This window comes from Heterocephalus glaber, unplaced genomic scaffold (assembly GCF_053883595.1).
Source record: "Heterocephalus glaber isolate CG9 unplaced genomic scaffold, H.glaber_assembly_v1.0 deba00001719, whole genome shotgun sequence".
In the NCBI taxonomy this organism is placed as follows: domain Eukaryota; kingdom Metazoa; phylum Chordata; class Mammalia; order Rodentia; family Bathyergidae; genus Heterocephalus; species Heterocephalus glaber.
Genome location: NW_028258432.1, coordinates 4,969,877 through 4,989,196, shown reverse-complemented (window position 1 = coordinate 4,989,196; position 19,320 = coordinate 4,969,877). Strand labels below are relative to the sequence as shown.

The 19,320-nt window shown below is 36.3% G+C and overlaps 1 protein-coding gene across 5 annotated transcripts in view; it reads left to right on the top strand.

Moving 5' to 3' along the window:
* Positions 1-18,647, top strand: part of Sacs (sacsin molecular chaperone) — a 102,109-nt gene extending 83,462 nt beyond the window's left edge. For 3 of the 5 annotated variants that reach the window (XM_013075869.3, XM_087199415.1, XM_013075870.3), the window contains 2 exons: positions 1,894-1,920; positions 5,803-18,647. In XM_013075869.3, coding sequence (XP_012931323.2) covers positions 1,894-1,920; positions 5,803-17,357 — 11,582 coding nt within the window. In that variant the 3' untranslated portion in view covers positions 17,358-18,647. The remainder of the gene's footprint in view (positions 1-1,893; positions 1,921-5,802) is intronic. The other 2 variants (XM_004854851.3, XM_087199416.1) reach the window with 1 other exon arrangement.
* Positions 18,648-19,320: the final 673 nt, after the last annotated feature.

The window sequence follows — 19,320 nt, the reverse complement described above, 5'->3', positions numbered from 1 at the left end:
ATATATTTTCATACATATTTATTAGATATGGTCATATCTTTGTTCCATTTCATAAATATTTGTCTTCTATAAGTATTTGTTTCAATTTCCCATATGCAGCAGGCATTATGTTGGATTAAATTAATATAGAGAGAATAAACATGAACAAGCTCCCAGTAGAATGAGGATACTGATGCAAATCAGTGCTGTCATTCAGTGTGACAGGCACTTTCTGAAACACTGAGATTGCAGTGCCCATCTTGAGGGGTGCAAGTGGGAAAAGCAGCTTGTGTTGCATCTTGCACATACAGGGTAAAGGTTGCAGCAATTAGGTCTGGAGGAAAAGAGTGTTTTTGGGGTCCATTTCAACACCTCTTTGTCATAATTTATACGTTTTCTACAGCGATAATGATATCTCATGTACATACGTAGAAATCTTCAGAAAGTATAGCATTTTTTAGGTACCTGCCTCAGGTATACAGATAGTGGTATTCTGAAGAGTTTGACACAGGACTTGTACTGTAAAGATACCTTGGCTACCATTGCCATAGCTATTGGTCAGAAGGGCCATGTCTTAGGAAGAGGCTCTTTGTGCCTTCCATCACGACCCTCCGCCTCATTCTGGCCAGTGCCATCTCTCCTCCAAATGCATGCGTGACTTTGTTGTCTGCCTACATTCATTCTTGCCTCTACAGTTAAACAGTGCACCATGAGGATTATCTTTCTAAAATATTATTTTTCCTTGTTTTTGGGAAAATCTCTCAAAGGGTCTCCCTTGTACAAGGGGAGAAAGGCCAGAATCTTTAATATTCCCTATGAGGTATTTTATGTCTGGGTCTATTTTCTGGGGTAATGAAGATATTTGGTGTGGAGAAATGTGATACAAAGGTTTGAAGGTACTCATTTCTTCCTTGCTGAGGTTCGTTGTTTCCCCTGATGTTTCCCATGTTTGGAAGGAATGTTCTCTTCCCCCCTCAGGTGTGGTGCACGTGAGTTTTCCTTTTCAGCACCCTCCATCTCACTGGCTGGTACTCTTCCTATTTGTGCTTCCCCAGCACTGGACTCACCATAGCACTCACACATCTACACTTTAGTTGTTTGGCGTCAATTTTCTAATACTACCATCTCCAATAAACAGAGACAAAGTCTGGAACCATATCTAGTTGTTCATTTCTGTGTCTCCAGCACTCGGTATTGCTGCTGTCAAATGCCTGCCTATAACATAACTAGAAGGATATTAATTTAATAACTTAAATTGCTTTGATTAAACCTCTGGTCCTTATTTCGGCTGCCAAGTTGAGCCTAACGTACCTGAATGCATAACCATCATGGTGAGTTGCAGCAGTTTGCCTGACCACATACATGAATTAGGCAGAGGAAAGTTAGATGTCTTTGGAGGAATTCTTAGAAGTTTGTAATTATTTGACAGTTACCATAAACAAGCCATGAATCTCCCTTTCTTTATCATAAATTCAGAATTAATTGTACATTTACTTTGGATAGATAAACGTTTTTAAAAAATTGTATTTCTTCTCTTTCTCAGCTCTTACCTTGAGTCTCTGAATATTATGTGATGATTGCCTGCGAAAAATGCACTAGTAGCATAGCAAATGACCTTATGTGTACGAAATATAATTTATACATATAAAGTATGTGGTTTTTTTTTTTTTTTGCTTTCTTTGTGAACTGAGCTTCCCAACCCTTACATAGTAGGGATTTAGTTTGCATTGAAATGTCTTAAAATTTTAAATGTATATAATCTGCTGTGTTCTGAGTTTTGCTTATGGCTTTTTGTTTACATAATGATATGTAAAGATTCTACAGACAACACTGTCCTAAGATAATTTCTATAGTGATTATCTAAACTTTGCAACAATCCTGGCATTTCTAAGAATGGATTTAATTATATTCTAGCTCAACAACTTCTCTGGGGATATTCAGGTAGGATAACTGACTGAATGTTGTGTTCATTTGAAGCCTGATATTTTTGTTCATTTGGTTTGTTGAATCCTGTTTTTTCATTTATCTGTGTAGCTAGAAATTATAACAATAATGTTTTTCTAGTGGTAAAACTATTAAAGGAGAGAGGAAACTACTAATGCAGACATTTGCTGTTAAAAGTACTTGAATAAAACCATATTTAAGTGACTTTGGAACACTCATTTCATAGAATATTTAGTTTCAAATGAAAGCTCATGTGGAAATATGAATTTAAATTGTGGTATTTAATGGGGAAGTGTGTCAGGGAATGGACCTCTGTTATACGACATATACAAATATGTTGATTAAAAAGGAGCAAGAAGAGTAAATTCTGAGATTTGGGAGTAGGAAGTGAGTGGCTTCACAAGGAACCATTTGGAGTTCAGCTTAGTGCTGAGGCTGAGCCCTCTCTGTCCTGGCCATAAGGAACAGTAAAGTGGCCTCCCGACTCTCAGTAGGCACACTCAGCGGATTGTTCTCAGAATTCTTATTTGTCATTTGACTGACTGCCATATTTTTTAATGAAAATTTTTGACTCAACTTATGGTATTATTTTCTCTAAGTTCTTTTCTTAGAGATGCAAGATTTGCCTTATAGAAACTTTTTATGGTAAATGTTTTCTTTAAAGCAGGTCATACATATATTAAACTAGTTTAGAGATGGAGCCATTGTTAAACTGATAGTTTATATAAATATTGGTTTGGCTTCTATCCTATGTTAAAAGTGCCTAATCATTCAGAGCTACTATTGCACCATTTTCCTTAAAGCATTGTCAATATATCTTCTATTTTGGAAGGTAAATCAGTAGTGATTCTCGAGCTATTGTTGTTTCTCCACTTAAGACTAAAGCAAAGAGTCAGTGGTAGTGTTAATGTCAAGATTTGGGTAAGCAGCTTGGTAACTGGGGCTCGTTTTGAACCCCCTTAACCATATCACCTGAGATCAGGGTGTTCGCAAGCCCTGCTACCTGCAGCGCCATTGCTAGGTCTGTGGCATGCCAGCTGGAGTCCTGGCTGGTAGGCAGGCTGCCTTTTCTCCTTTTCCAGTTTGGTCTTTTCTTTTTCTCTACTTTCTTTTCCTTTTTGTTTCTTTGGAGATTTAACTGATCCATCGTACACCATTTAATTGGACCTTCACTGTACCCTGTATGTATGTACAAGGAGATTGGAATCTCTCCACACTGTGGAGCATTGTTAGAACTCACCATCTGTCAAAGTTGCTATTACCACTTTGTGTGCCTGAAAAATATAAAAACTCACCTGGACTTGGAACCTTGGATCAGTATTGTGTAGCCAGTTAGATGTAACTTTGGAGTTGTCTAGTCAAACATGATAAACTCTCAGTTAACTAAAGCATTCAGGACTGAGATTTCTTGGTTAACTATATTTTTAAGTAGACTGCTATTTCTGTCTATGTTGAACCTGTCCTCAGTGTTAGCACTAAACATAAACATATGAACAAACATAGTACAGTGTTCAAATAGTGATTCATTGTGTTGCCGTTATTGTTTTCAGCATAGAAGAGATTAATTCATCTACAGAAAGGCAGAAACTGCGCATAGAAGAGTTCCTTCCAAGTTCAGTGATCATACTTGATAATAGTTTAGATAAAACCTTTCTGTCTCTAACCTCTTTTGACAATGCTGGTAATTTTTAAGGCCACAAAACCCATGACAAATCATTTATTAAAATTTACGAGAATGATATTACTGATCCTATTAGAGGTGCTTCAGTGGTTTTCTAATCCATGTCATGGAGACTTTTTTCATGTTAATATTTATACTTCAGGGTTAAACACTAAATTTCTTTCTACTTTCATACAAAGTAGATAGGACTTCAGCTTGAATCTACTTAATGTACTTAGAATTGTGTCTTACTACATTTTTCTCTCTCCTTTATTTCTGTTTTTTTCTTCAATTGAGCATGACTGGTGTGTTAGTTGCATGCTATCTGTGGAGTGCGTGTGTGTTGTGGCATTTTACTTACACATTAATATCACATGATTTTCCTGAAGATAGGTATATGTTTTATAAGTTGCCAAATTTCATGTAAGAATATTTGGTAGGATTATCTACAGAATGCATGTCATGTGGCAGTTGACTTAGAACATAAAGTGGTACATATTTAATTCTTTTATGAGTGTTTTGTTTTAATTTCTAATTCTTTTTATGTATCTTTAGGAATATATCCTTGGTTTACTTGTGGTTTGAATATTCTGTTATAGTTAAATTCAGTAACCATTTTTAAAGAACATTGTTGTACAACTGCATTATATTGTGATTCATAGACCAAAGAAGCTACACTGATGATACAAGATCTTACAATTATTAAAATACTACTGCTTGAATTACCCTAAATTATACAGTATAGAAAGTGAAAATATTCTGAATCTGGGTATTGTCACCTTCCTAGTTTGAGAAGTATGTCCTTGCTTAAATTTCTATGGCAATAATTTTGAAATGTCTCATTGTAACGTGAGATATAATTTCTTTATAGAAGGTAAAGTTGTCTTACTGATGAGAAGCATTTGAGATAAGATTGTTCTTCCTTGGTTAAAAAAATAATGTTACACAAAAGTACCAAGGGCTGGGCCAGGGATTTAGCTCAGTGGTTTCACTGCCTGCTGCGCAAGTGCAAGGACCCAAGTTCGATCCCTGGTACCAAAAAAAAAAAGTACCAAGGGCTGAGGTATGCCTCTTTTTATAGTGTTTTCTAAAATTATTCTTCTAAATCATATGTACACAGGGCAAATATTGAATATTAGTTTCTACTCGATTTAATTTGGGTTACTTTTTATTGCCTTGTGTGGGCATATACATACCCATAGGTTTGTAGAGTTATTTTTTGTTGTTGTTGTTCCTACTGATATTGCAAATACTCTGGAGCATGCAGTGCACTTAGAAAATGTTCATTTTAGACCAGTGGTTTAAAATCAGCAACCTCTCTTGCCACAAACAAAACAAAACAAAACAAAGCACTTACTTGTCTCTTAGTTTATAAATATCCAGAAGTAGAATTGTTTCAGTGGGTGACCACCCCTGCATTTATAGCAAGGTCCCACTTGCTCCCTTCGTTTACCTGTGAAACATTTCTGGAAATCCCAGGGCTCTGCAAAACACACTTTAAGAAGTAATATTAAATAATTGGGTTTTTGGAAAAGCTGTAGCTGCATTCATTATTTGGCATGCACCTAAAGCTGTCTTTATACTCAGAACCTATCCCCACTGTTCTTTCAGATGAGAGTTCAAGTCCCAGAAAGATTAAATGACACCTAAATAACACATCTGGTTGGTGGTTGAAAGGAAACTGGAGGTTTCCTTGCTGCCTGAGCTTTAGGAAGTTTTAGTCACTGAGCTAGAGGCTCAGGCTCATGCCCTGTCATCACACCCTTCTCCCCACCCGTGTAACCGTGTGGCTCCTGGGAACATGAACTAACACAAAAGATACTCATTTGTGTTTGCTTATCAAGTTTTACCCTTAAATGAAAAGATACTTATATAAACTTTGTGTACGTTTTCTGTGGTATTTTTATTTATGGACAAACAAGCCTTAAAAATGATTTTCATGTTGGTTCCATTTGTAGAACATTAGAGGATACTTTTTAAAATACATTTGATGCATTTTATGTATTTACTTCAAATAAATACTTTCTAAAGAGTATTAGTTTTCTCATAGTTTATTATGAATTTCTGTATAAATCCCCTATTGTTATTTAAGAAATCATTTTAGCCCAGTTAAACTGAATGTTTGCATTTATTTAAAATTCTTAAACAGTTTTCTAGTACTGCCATATCTGTGAGAATAGAGTTATGTGTACTTATAACATTTCTGTATATGATTACAGGAAGACCATGTACTCAGCTGCAGCTTTTAAATCCAGAACGATTTGCACGTCTTATTAAAGAAGTAATGAATACATTCTGGCCTGGCAGAGAATTGATTGTTCAATGGTATCCATTCAGTGAAGACAGAAATCACCCATCTGTTCCATGGCTTAAGATGGTTTGGAAGAATCTCTATATACATTTTTCAGAGGATTTGACTTTATTTGATGAGATGCCACTTATTCCTAGAACTACACTAGATGAAAGTCAGACATGTGTGGAACTCATTAGACTCAGGATTCCATCATTAGTCATTTTAGATGATGAAACTGAAGCACAGCTTCCAGGATTTTTAGCAGATATTGTACAGAAACTTGGAGGGATTGTCCTGAAAAAATTAGATGCCTCGATACAGCATCCACTCATTAAAAAATACATTCATCCGCCATTACCAAGTGCCGTTTTGCAAATAATGGAGAAGATACCATTGCAGAAATTATGTAATCAAATAGCTTCACTACTTCCAACACACAAAGATGCTCTGAGGAAGTTCTTGGCTAGCTTAACTGATATCAGTGAAAAAGAGAAAAGAATAATTCAAGAATTGACAATATTCAAACGAATTAACCACTCATCTGATCAGGGAATTTCCTCTTATACGAAATTGAAAGGTTGTAGGGTCTTGCACCATACTGCCAAGTTTCCAACAAACCTGCGACTTTCTATTTCAGTAATAGACAGTAGTGATGAAGCTACAATCCGCTTGGCAAATATGTTGAACATAGAGAAACTAAAGACTACTAGCTGCTTAAAGCTTGTTCTAAAAGATCTTGAAAATGCATTTTATTCACATGAGGAGGTAGCACACCTTATGTTATGGGTCCTTGAAAATCTTTCCTCTCTTAAAAATGAGAATTCAAATGTGCTTGATTGGTTAATGCCATTAAAATTCATTCCGATTTCACAGGAACAGATGGTATCAGCCAGTGAACTCTTTGATCCTGATATAGAAATACTAAAAGATCTCTTTTGCAATGAAGAAGAAATGTGTTTCCCTCCCTCAGTTTTTACCTCACCAGATATTCTTCATTCTTTAAGACAGATTGGTTTAAAAAATGAAGCCAATCTTAAAGAGAAAGATATTGTGCAAGTGGCAAAACAGATTGAAGCCTTACAGGTCAGTTCTTGTCCAGATCAGGATGTTCTGAAGAAAGCCAAAACACTCTTACTGGTTTTAAATAAGAATCATACACTCTTGCAATCCTCCGAAGGAAAAATGACATTGAAGAAAATAAAGTGGGTTCCAGCCTGCAAGGAAAGGCCTCCAAACTATCCGGCTTCTTTGGTCTGGAAAGGAGATCTCTGTAATCTCTGTGCACCACCAGATATGTGTGATGTGGCCCATGCAATTCTAGTGGGCTCCTCACTTCCTCTTGTTGAAACTATTCATGTAAATGTGGAAAAAGCATTAGGTATTTTCACAAAACCTAGCATCAGTGCTGTCTTAAAACACTTTAAAATTGTTATTGATTGGTATACTTCGAAAACATTTAGTGATGAAGACTACTATCAATTTCAACATATTTTACTTGAAATTTATGGATTTATGCATGATCATTTGAATGAAGGGAAAGAATCTTTTAGGGGCTTAAAATTTCCATGGGTTTGGACTGGCAAAAAGTTTTGTTCTCTTGCCCAAGCTGTGATAAAACCAGTCCATGATCTGGATCTTCAGCCTTATTTACATAATGTGCCTAAAACCATGGCAAAATTTCACCAACTGTTTAAGATCTGTGGTTCAATAGAAGAGTTGACATCAGATCATATTTCCATGGTCATTCAAAAGATATATCTCAAAAGTGATGAAGATCTCAGTGAACAAGAAAGCAAACAAAATCTTCATCTTATGTTGAATATTATCAGATGGCTATATAGTAATCAAATTCCAGCAAGCCCCAATATACCAGTTCCTATACATCATAGCAAAAATCCTTCCAAACTTATCATGAAGCCGATTCATGAATGCTGTTATTGTGACATCAAAGTTGATGATCTCAATGACTTACTTGAAGATTCAGTGGAACCAATCATTTTGGTGCATGAGGACATACCCATGAAAACTGCAGAATGGCTGAAAGTCCCATGCCTTAGTACAAGACTGATCAATCCTGAAAACATGGGATTTGAGCAGTCAGGACAAAGAGAACCACTTACTGTAAGAATTAAAAATATTCTGGAAGAATATCCTTCTGTGTCAGATATTTTTAAAGAACTACTTCAAAATGCTGATGATGCAAATGCAACAGAATGCAGTTTCATGATTGATATGAGAAGAAATATGGACATAAGAGAGAATCTTCTAGACCCAGGGATGGCAGCTTGCCATGGACCTGCTTTGTGGTCATTCAATAATTCTGAATTCTCAGATTCAGATTTTGTCAACATAACTAGGTTAGGAGAGTCTTTAAAAAGGGCAGAGGTTGACAAAGTTGGAAAATTTGGTCTTGGATTTAATTCTGTGTACCATATCACTGACATTCCCATCATTATGAGCCGAGAATTCATGATAATGTTTGATCCAAACATAAACCACATCAGTAAACATATTAAGGATAAATCTAATCCTGGGATCAAAATCAATTGGAGTAAACAACAGAAAAGACTTAGGAAATTTCCTAATCAGTTTAAACCATTTATAGATGTATTTGGGTGTCAGTTACCTTTGACTGTAGAAGCACCTTATAGCTACAATGGAACTCTTTTCCGACTGTCTTTTAGGACTCAGCAGGAAGCAAAAGTGAGTGAAGTTAGCAATACCTGCTATAATACAGCAGACATTTACTCCCTTGTGGATGAATTTAGTCTCTGTGGACACAGACTTATCATTTTCACTCAGAGTGTAAACTCAATGTATTTGAAGTACTTAAAGATTGAGGAAACAGATCCTAGCTTAGCACAAGATACAATAATAATTAAAAAAAAATCTTGTTCTTCCAAAGTATTGAATGCACCTATTTTAAGTGTTTTAAAAGAAGCTGCAAAGCTCATGAAGACTTGCAGCAGCAGTAATAAAAAGCTTCCCACTGATGCACCAAAGGCATCTTGTATTCTTCAGATCACAGTTGAAGAATTTCACCATGTGTTCAGAAGGATTGCTGATTTACAGTCACCACTGTTCAGAGGTCCAGATGATGACCCAGCTGCTCTCTTTGAAATGGCTAAGTCTAGCCAATCAAAAAAGCCATCAGATGAGTTGCCACAAAAAACTTTGGATTCTACCACATGGCTTTTATGTTCTTGCATGGATACAGGAGAGGCTCTCAAGTTTTCATTGAGTGAGAGTGGAAGAAGACTAGGGCTGGTTCCTTGTGGGGCAGTAGGAGTTCTGCTGTCTGAAACCCTGGACCAGAAGTGGACAGTGAAACCACACATTGGAGAAGTATTTTGCTATTTACCTTTACGAATAAAAACAGGCTTACCAGTTCACATCAATGGGTGCTTTGCTGTTACTTCAAATCGAAAAGAAATCTGGAAGACAGATACAAAAGGACAATGGAATACCACATTTATGAGACATGTTATTGTGAAAGCCTACTTACAGGCCCTCAGTGTCTTACGTGACCTAACCATTAGTGGGGAGCTAACTGATTATACTTATTATGCAGCCTGGCCTGACCCTGATTTAATTCATGATGACTTTTCTGTAATTTGTCAAGGATTCTATGAAGATATAGCTCACGGAAAAGGGAAAGACTTGACTAGAGTCTTCTCTGATGGATCCACTTGGGTTTCCATGAAGAATGTGAGATTTCTAGATGATGCAATACTTCAGAGAAAAGATGTGGGTCCAGCAGCTTTCAAGATATTTCTGAAATACCTCAAAAAGACTGGGTCCAAAAACCTTTGTGCTGTCGAACTTCCTTCTTCAGTAAAATTAGGATTTGAAGAAGCTGGCTGCAAACAGATAATGCTTGAAAATACATTTTCAGAAAAACAATTTTTTTCAGAAGTGTTTTTTCCAAATATTCAAGAAATTGAAGCAGGTCTTAGGGATCCTTTAATGAATTTTGTTCTAAATGAAAAAATTGATGAATTCTCAGGAATTCTTCGGGTTACTCCATGTATTCCTTGCTCTTTGGAGGGGCATCCTTTGGTTTTACCATCAAGATTGATCCACCCTGAAGGACGAGTTGCTAAGTTATTTGACACTAAAGATGGACGATTCCCTTATGGTTCTACTCAAGATTACCTCAATCCTATTATTTTGATTAAGCTAGTTCAGTTGGGTATGGCAAAAGATGATATTTTATGGGATGACATGCTAGAACGGGCAGAGTCAGTAGCTGAAATTAACAAAAGTGATCATCTTGCTGCTTGTCTAAGAAGTAGTATACTATTAAGTCTTATTGATGAGAAACTAAAAATAAGGGATCCTAGAGCAAAGGACTTTGCTGCAAAATATCAAACAATCCCCTTCCTTCCTTTTCTAACAAAGCCAGCAGGCTTTTCTTTGGAGTGGAAAGGTAACAGTTTTCAGCCTGAAACCATGTTTGCAGCAACTGATCTTTATACAGCTGAATATCAAGATGTAGTTTGCCTTTTGCAACCAGTTCTAAATGAAAATTCCCATTCCTTCCGAGGTTGTGGTTCAGTTTCACTAGCTGTTAAAGAGTTTTTGGGATTACTAAAGAAGCCAACAGTTGATCTGGTTATAAACCAGTTAAAAGAAGTTGCAAAATCAGTTGATGATGGAATTACATTATACCAGGAAAATATCACCAATGCGTGCTACAAATACCTTCATGAAGCAATGATGCAAAATGAACTAACTAAGCTATCAATTACTGAAAAGTTAAAACCCTTCAGCTTTATTCTAGTTGAAAATACATATGTTGACTCAGAGAAAGTTTCTTTTCATTTGAATTTTGAAGCGGCCCCATACCTTTATCAGTTACCTAACAAATATAAAAATAATTTCCGTGAACTCTTTGAAAGTGTGGGTGTGAGGCAGTCATTTATGGTTGAAGATTTTGCCCTAGTTTTGGAATCTATTGATCAAGAAAGAGGAAAGAAACAAATAACAGAAGAGAATTTTCAGCTTTGCCGACGAATAATCAGTGAAGGAATATGGAATCTCATTAGAGAAAAGAAACAAGAATTTTGTGAGAAAAATTATGGCAAAATATTATTGCCAGATACTAATTTTATGCTTCTCCCTGCTAAATCTTTATGCTACAATGATTGTCCCTGGATAAAAGTAAAGGATACCACTGTAAAATATTGTCATGCTGATATACCCAGGGAAGTAGCTGTGAAACTAGGAGCAATACCAAAGAGACATAAAGCCTTAGAAAGATACGCATCCAACATCTGTTTTACAACACTTGGAACAGAATTTGGGCAGAAGGAAAAATTGACTAGCAGAATTAAGAGCATTCTTAATGCCTATCCTTCAGAAAAGGAAATGTTGAAAGAACTTCTTCAAAATGCTGATGATGCTAAGGCCACAGAAATTTGTTTTGTGTTTGATCCTCGACAGCATCCAGTTGATAGAATATTTGATGACAAGTGGGCCCCGTTGCAAGGACCAGCACTTTGTGTGTATAACAACCAGCCTTTTACAGAAGATGATGTTAGAGGAATTCAGAATCTTGGAAAAGGTACCAAAGAAGGAAATCCTTGTAAGACTGGACAGTATGGAATAGGATTCAATTCTGTGTATCACATTACAGACTGCCCTTCTTTTATTTCTGGCAATGACATCCTGTGTATTTTTGATCCTCATGCCAGATATGCACCAGGAGCCACATCTGTTAGTCCTGGGCGCATGTTTAGAGATTTGGATGCAGATTTTAGAACACAGTTCTCAGATGTTCTTGATCTTTACCTGGGAATCCACTTTAAACTAGATAATTGCACAATGTTTAGATTTCCTCTTCGTAATGAAGAAATGGCAAAAGTTTCAGAAATTTCTTCAGTTCCGTCGTCAGACAGAATGGTCCAGAATCTTTTAGACAAGCTGCGCTCAGATGGAGCAGAACTTCTAATGTTTCTTAATCACATGGAAAAAATTTCTATTTGTGAAATTGATAAAGGTACAGGAGCTCTAAATGTGTTGTACTCAGTTAAGGGCAAAATCACTGATGGAGATAGATTGAAAAGGAAACAATTTCATGCATCTGTAATTGATAGTGTTACCAAAAAGAGGCAGCTCAAAGACATACCAGTTCAACAGATAACCTATACTATGGATACTGAAGACTCTGAAGGAAATCTTACCACATGGCTGATTTGTAATAGGTCAGGATTTTCAAGTATGGATAAAGTATCTAAGAGTGTTATTTCAGCTCACAAGAACCAAGATATTACTCTCTTCCCACGTGGTGGAGTAGCTGCCTGCATTACTCACAACTATAAAAAACCCCACAGAGCCTTCTGTTTTCTGCCTCTCTCTTTGGAAACAGGGTTGCCATTTCATGTGAATGGCCACTTTGCACTGGATTCAGCCAGAAGAAACCTGTGGCGTGATGATAATGGGGTTGGTGTTCGAAGTGATTGGAATAACAGTTTAATGACAGCATTGATAGCTCCTGCCTATGTTGAATTACTAATTCAGTTAAAAAAACGATATTTCCCTGGTTCTGACCCAACATTGTCAGTTTTACAGAACACACCTACTCATGTAGTAAAGGACACATTAAAGAAATTTTTGTCATTTTTCCCAGTTAACAGGCTTGATCTACAGCCAGATTTATATTGCCTAGTGAAAGCACTGTATAGTTGTATTCATGAAGAAATGAAACGTCTTTTACCTGTTGTACGGGCTCCAAATATTGATGGCTCTGATTTGCACTCTGCAGTCATAATAACTTGGATTAATATGTCTACTTCAAGTAAAACTAGACCATTTTTTGACAATTTACTACAGGATGAATTACAACACCTTAAAAATGCAGATTATAATATCACAACACGTAAAACAGTAGCAGAGAATGTCTATAGGCTGAAACACCTACTTTTAGAAATTGGTTTCAATTTAATTTATAACTGTGATGAAACTGCTAATCTTTACCATTGCCTCATCGATGCAGATATTCCTGTTAATTATGTGACTCCTGCTGATGTTAGATCCTTTTTAATGACTTTCTCCTCTCCTGATACTAATTGCATGATTGGGAAGCTGCCATGTCGTCTTCAACAGACTAACCTAAAACTTTTTCATAGTTTAAAACTTTTAGTTGATTATTGTTTTAAGGATGCAGAAGAAAATGAGATTGAAGTTGAGGGACTACCCCTTCTCATTACACTGGATAATGTTTTACAAACTTTTGATGCAAAACGGCCCAGATTCCTAACAACATACCATGAATTGATCCCATCCCGCAAAGATTTGTTTATGAATACGTTATATTTGAAATACAGTAATATTTTGTTGAACTGTAAAGTTGCGAAAGTGTTTGACATTTCCAGCTTTGCTGACTTGTTATCCTCCGTGTTGCCTCGTGAATATAAGACCAAAAATTGTACAAAGTGGAAAGATAATTTTGCAAGTGAATCTTGGCTTAAGAATGCATGGCATTTTATCAGTGAATCTGTAGGTATAAAAGAAGATCAGGAAGAAACAAAACCAACATTTGATGTTGTTGTCGATACCCTAAAAGACTGGGCATTGCTTCCAGGAACAAAGTTTACTGTTTCAGCCAATCAGCTTGTGGTTCCTGAAGGTGATGTCCTGCTTCCTCTAAGCCTTATGCACATTGCTGTTTTTCCAAATGCCCAGAGTGATAAAGTTTTTCATGCTCTGATGAAAGCTGGCTGTATTCAGCTTGCTTTGAACAAAATTTGCTCCAAAGACAATGCGTTTGTTCCTCTGTTGTCATGTCACACAGCAAACATAGAAAGCCCCACAAGCATTTTGAAGGCTGTACATTACATGGTGCAAACTTCAACATTTAGAACTGAAAAACTAGTAGAAAGTGACTTTGAAGCACTTTTGATGTATTTCAACTGCAATTTGAATCACTTGATGTCTCCAGATGACATAAAAATTTTAAAGTCACTTCCATGCTACAAATCCATCAGTGGCCGCTATATGAGCATTGCCAAATTTGGAACCTGCTTTGTCCTAACAAAAAGTATACCCTCAGCTGAAGTGGAAAAATGGACACAATCATCTTCTTCTGCATTTCTTGGAGAAAAAATACATTTAAAAGAATTATATGAGGTGCTTGGTTGTGTGCCTGTTGATGATCTTGAGGTATATTTGAAACACCTCTTACCAAAAATTGAAAATCTCTCTTATGATGCAAAATTAGAACACTTAATCTACCTTAAGAATAGATTATCAAGTATGGAGGAAGTATCAGAAATTAAGGAACAACTTTTTGAAAAACTAGAAAGTTTACTGATCATCCATGATGCTAATGGTCGACTAAAGCAAGCAAAACACTTCTATGATAGAATGGTGAGAGTTTTTGAAGTTATGCTGCCTGAAAAATTGTTTATCCCTAAGGACTTCTTTAAAAAATTGGAACAACTTATAAAACCTAAAAACCAGCCTGCATTTATGACATCCTGGGTGGAATTCTTAAGAAATATTGGACTAAAATATATACTTTCTCAGCAGCAGTTGTTACAGTTTGCTAAGGAAATCAGCATGAGAGCTAATACAGAAAACTGGTCCAAAGAAACATTACAAAATACAGTTGATATCCTTCTCCATCATATATTCCAAGAACGAACAGATTTGTTACCTGGAAATTTTCTGAAAGAACTGTCTTTAATACCATTCTTGTGTCCTGAGCGGGCCCCTGCTGAATACATTAGATTTCATCCTCAATATCAAGAGGTAAACGGAACACTTCCTCTTATAAGGTTCAATGGAGCACAAGTAAATCCGAAATTTAAGCAATGTGATGTTCTCCAGCTGTTATGGACATCATGCCCTATTCTTCCAGAGAAAGCCACACCTTTGAATATCAAAGAACAAGAAGGTAGTGACCTTGGCCCACAAGAACAGCTTGAACAAGTTTTAAATATGCTTAATGTTAACCTAGATCCCCCTCTTGATAAAGTCATTAATAACTGCAGAAATATATGCAGCATAACAACTTTGGATGAAGAAATGGTGAAAACGAGAGCAAAAGTCTTAAGGAGCATATATGAATTTCTCAGTGCAGAGAAAGGGGAGTTTCGTTTTCAATTACGAGGGATTGCTTTTGTGATGGTAGAAGATGGCTGGAAACTTCTGAAACCTGAGGAGGTAGTGATAAACCTGGAATATGAATCTGATTTTAAACCTTATTTGTACAAGCTACCTTTAGAGCTTGGTACATTTCATCAGTTGTTCAAACATTTGGGTACTGAAGATATTATTTCAACTAAGCAATATGTTGAAGTGTTGAGCCGCATATTCAAAAACTCTGAAGGAAAACAATTGGATCCTAATGAAATGCGTACAGTTAAGAGAGTAGTTTCTGGTCTCTTCAAGAGTCTACAGAATGACTCAGTCAAAGTGAGGAGTGATCTTGAGAATGTCCGAGACCTTGCACTGTACCTTCCTAGCCAGGATGGCAGGTTGGTAAAGTCAAGTATCTTGGTCTTTGATGATGCACCCCATTATAAAAGTAGGATTCAGGGGAATATTGGTGTGCAAATGTTGGTGGATCTTAGCCAGTGCTACTTAGGGAAAGACCACGGATTTCATACTAAGTTAATAATGCTCTTTCCTCAAAAACTTAGACCTCGTCTACTGAGCAGTATACTGGAAGAACAGCTAGATGAAGAAACACCCAAAGTTTGTCAGTTTGGAGCATTGTGTTCTCTTCAGGGAAGATTACAGTTACTCTTGTCTTCTGAACAGTTCATCACAGGACTGATTAGGATTATGAAACATGAAAATGATAATGCTTTCCTAGCCAATGAGGAAAAAGCCATAAGACTTTGCAAAGCTCTAAGAGAAGGATTAAAAGTGTCCTGTTTTGAAAAGCTTCAAACAACTTTAAGAGTTAAAGGTTTTAATCCCATTCCCCACAGCAGAAGTGAAACTTTTGCTTTTCTGAAGAGATTTGGTAATGCAGTCATCCTGCTGTACATTCAACATTCAGACAGTAAAGACATTAATTTCCTGTTAGCCTTAGCAATGACACTTAAATCAGCAACTGACAACTTGATATCTGACACTTCATATTTAATTGCTATGCTGGGATGCAATGATATTTATAGGATCAGTGAGAAACTTGATAGTTTAGGAGTGAAATACGACTCTTCAGAGCCATCAAAACTGGAACTTCCAATGCCTGGCACACCAATACCTGCAGAAATTCATTACACTCTGCTTATGGATCCCATGAATGTTTTCTATCCAGGAGAATATGTTGGGTACCTCGTAGATGCTGAAGGTGGTGATATTTATGGCTCATATCAGCCAACATACACATATGCAATCATTGTGCAAGAGGTTGAAAGAGAAGATGCTGACAACTCTAGTTTTCTCGGAAAGATATATCAGATTGATATTGGTTATAGTGAATATAAAATAGTCAGCTCTCTTGATTTGTATAAGTTTTCAAGGCCTGATGAGAGCTCTCAAAGCAGAGATAGTACTCCTTCCACACCAACCAGCCCCACAGAATTCCTCGTCTCTGGTCTGAGAAGCATTCCTCCCCTTTTCTCTGGTAGAGAAGGCCACAAGACTTCATCCTCAAAACATCATTCCGCCAAAAAGCTGAAAGTTAACTCTTTACCAGAAATCTTAAAAGAAGTGACATCAGTGGTGGAGCAAGCTTGGAAGCTTCCAGAATCAGAACGAAAAAAGATTATTAGACGGTTGTATTTGAAGTGGCACCCTGACAAAAATCCAGAGAATCATGATATTGCTAATGAAGTGTTTAAACATTTGCAGAATGAAATCAGCAGATTAGAAAAACAGGCTTTTCTAGATCAAAATGCAGACAGAGCCTCGAGACGACCATTTTCAACACCTGCATCTCGATTTCAATCAGATAAGTACTCTTTTCAAAGATTTTATACTTCGTGGAATCAAGAAGCAACAAGCCATAAATCTGAAAGGCAACAACAAAATAAAGAAAAATGCCCCCCTTCAGCTGGTCAGCCTTACTCTCAAAGGTTCTTTGTTCCTCCCACATTCAAGTCTGTTGGGAATCCAGTTGAAGCACGGAGATGGTTGAGACAAGCCAGAGCAAATTTTTCAGCTGCCAGGAACGACCTTCATAAGAATGCCAATGAATGGGTGTGCTTCAAGTGTTTCCTTTCTACCAAGTTAGCCTTGATTGCGGCTGACTATGCTGTGAGGGGAAAGTCTGATAAAGATGTAAAACCAACTGCACTGGCACAGAAAATAGAGGAATATAGTCAGCAACTTGAAGGACTGACGAATGATGTTCATACGCTGGAAGCTTATGGTGTCGATAGTTTAAAGACGAGATACCCCGATTTGCTTCCTTTCCCACAGATCCCAAATGACAGGTTCACTTCTGAGGTTGCTATGAGGGTGATGGAATGTACTGCCTGTATTATAATAAAGCTTGAAAATTTTATACAACAGAAGGTGTGAAAGTAAAGGCAAAAAGCAGAGCCAGATGTTGGATGTGTTGTAACACAAAAATGAATTGCTATACTTCATTAAGCTTCATTGCCAGTTATCTAGGAATTGTGAAGCACATTATAAATTGTTCTGGAAGACTTTTGGAGTTGTTATCAATTTGCATACCAACAGAAAGCCTTGAATGAATCTAAAAGAGAATTATTTCGAAGATAGCAATGAGCTGCCAAAATGGTAGATGATTTGAATGAGATGATGGCACATTATTGGACTGCACTTTATATAACCAAAGCTTAGCAGTTTGTTAGATAAGGGTCTATATATGTCTCTAGTTAGGATGAAGTTAATTTTATGTTTTAAAGGTATTTTTGAAGGAGTTAATGAAGTACTGGACATATCATTGGTTTGAACATACAAGGGGAATTAAGTCATTGGAATTCTATCATTTTTTTAAAGTGGATCCACTTGGATGCATTATTTTCTTATCAGCTGGGTCTGATTATGAATTGTTGCAGTTTTACATCTTACTTGATACATTTAAAAAGTGGTACAGTATTTTAATCCTATTACTTGATGAAGAATATGAAGGTGGTACTTAGAGTGCACTGTACATCTTTAAATTTTTTTTATACCTTATGTTTACAGGCTTCCTATGTCATGAAGATAACATATGGAAAACAACATGGTGGCAGTTCTCATTACCAGATGTTAATATTGTTTCTAAAAACTGCATACCAAAAGACGTTTATCATTGGTTAGAACATTTACTTTGTGTGCACATATTTTCTGCGGTTGTCCTTATTTATATGGTGTGGTTGAACAGGATACAATCTTTTGTTGTCTAAGGGTGCTGTAGTTAAAAAAAAGACCCTTTCAATAATGGCACTTAGTAAGATTTTTGGGTTTTACTTTAAAAACTTTAAAATTTGTTAAAATCAGTAATTTTCAGTAGTTTATGAAAGAGGAACTATCGGCTTGCATTTTCCCCATGAAAGGTTCAATTTAATTTTCATCATATTCAAGTGTCCGTCCATATTTATTTAGTTTATTTCTTTAGCAGAATGTCAAAATAATGAAATAATAATTAGTTTATGTAAGTGTACTGGCTGTAAATGATGCTAAATATAATATTTTATGCAATTAAGGACTTACAGACCATGAAACTTTTTTATTTTTATTGATAACAAGGAATATTTGCGCCTTCACACTTGTGTGGCTTTTGGATGTGAAATCATGTAATTATTTCTCCTGTTATATTAAGTCCCATAATTTTAATAAAGCAAAATGTACATATGAAATGATTGTAACTGAAATTTCCTGAGAAAGAGTTCATTGGAAATCAAATGTGATTACTTCTTTTGTTTATTTTTCATGGCATATACTGGTATATGTATGTTTATTGGAAATATCAGGAATTGTGTTTCTTTGCCTCAAGGGATACCTTGCATATTTGAGGCTAATTCACACTTGAGCCTCAACTGATAAAAATTAGTCATCTTTATACCTAAGATACAAAGTCTTCAAAGTTAGGCAGACAAGGGCTAAGAGTTTTCTGTTCTAGGGCAACTCAAACTCTGAGATCTTAGCATTATTTAAAAAGTGCTGCTGGGGGTGGTGGTGCACGCCTGTAATCCCAGCACCTGGGAGTCTGAGGCTGGAGGAGCGCCATAAATTCAAGGCCAGCCTGCACTACATAGTGAGTTCAAGGCCACTCTGAACTGTATAGCTAGACCCTATTTCAAAAAACTGAAAAAGAAATAGTAAAATTAAAAGTGCTTGCTACTTTGAATCTCAGATTCAACACTTGCAATGTGTTTGTCAGTGTTTAAATTTATGCAGTTTTCTTGCCTTGATGATAGTTGGTCTAGTTGAATTTATTTTTCTAAATGCTTTAAAAAAGTACAGATTCACAGTCCCTTATGTGAAACACTTGGGTCCAGATGTGTTTTCAAATTTGATTTTAGAAAGTTAATAT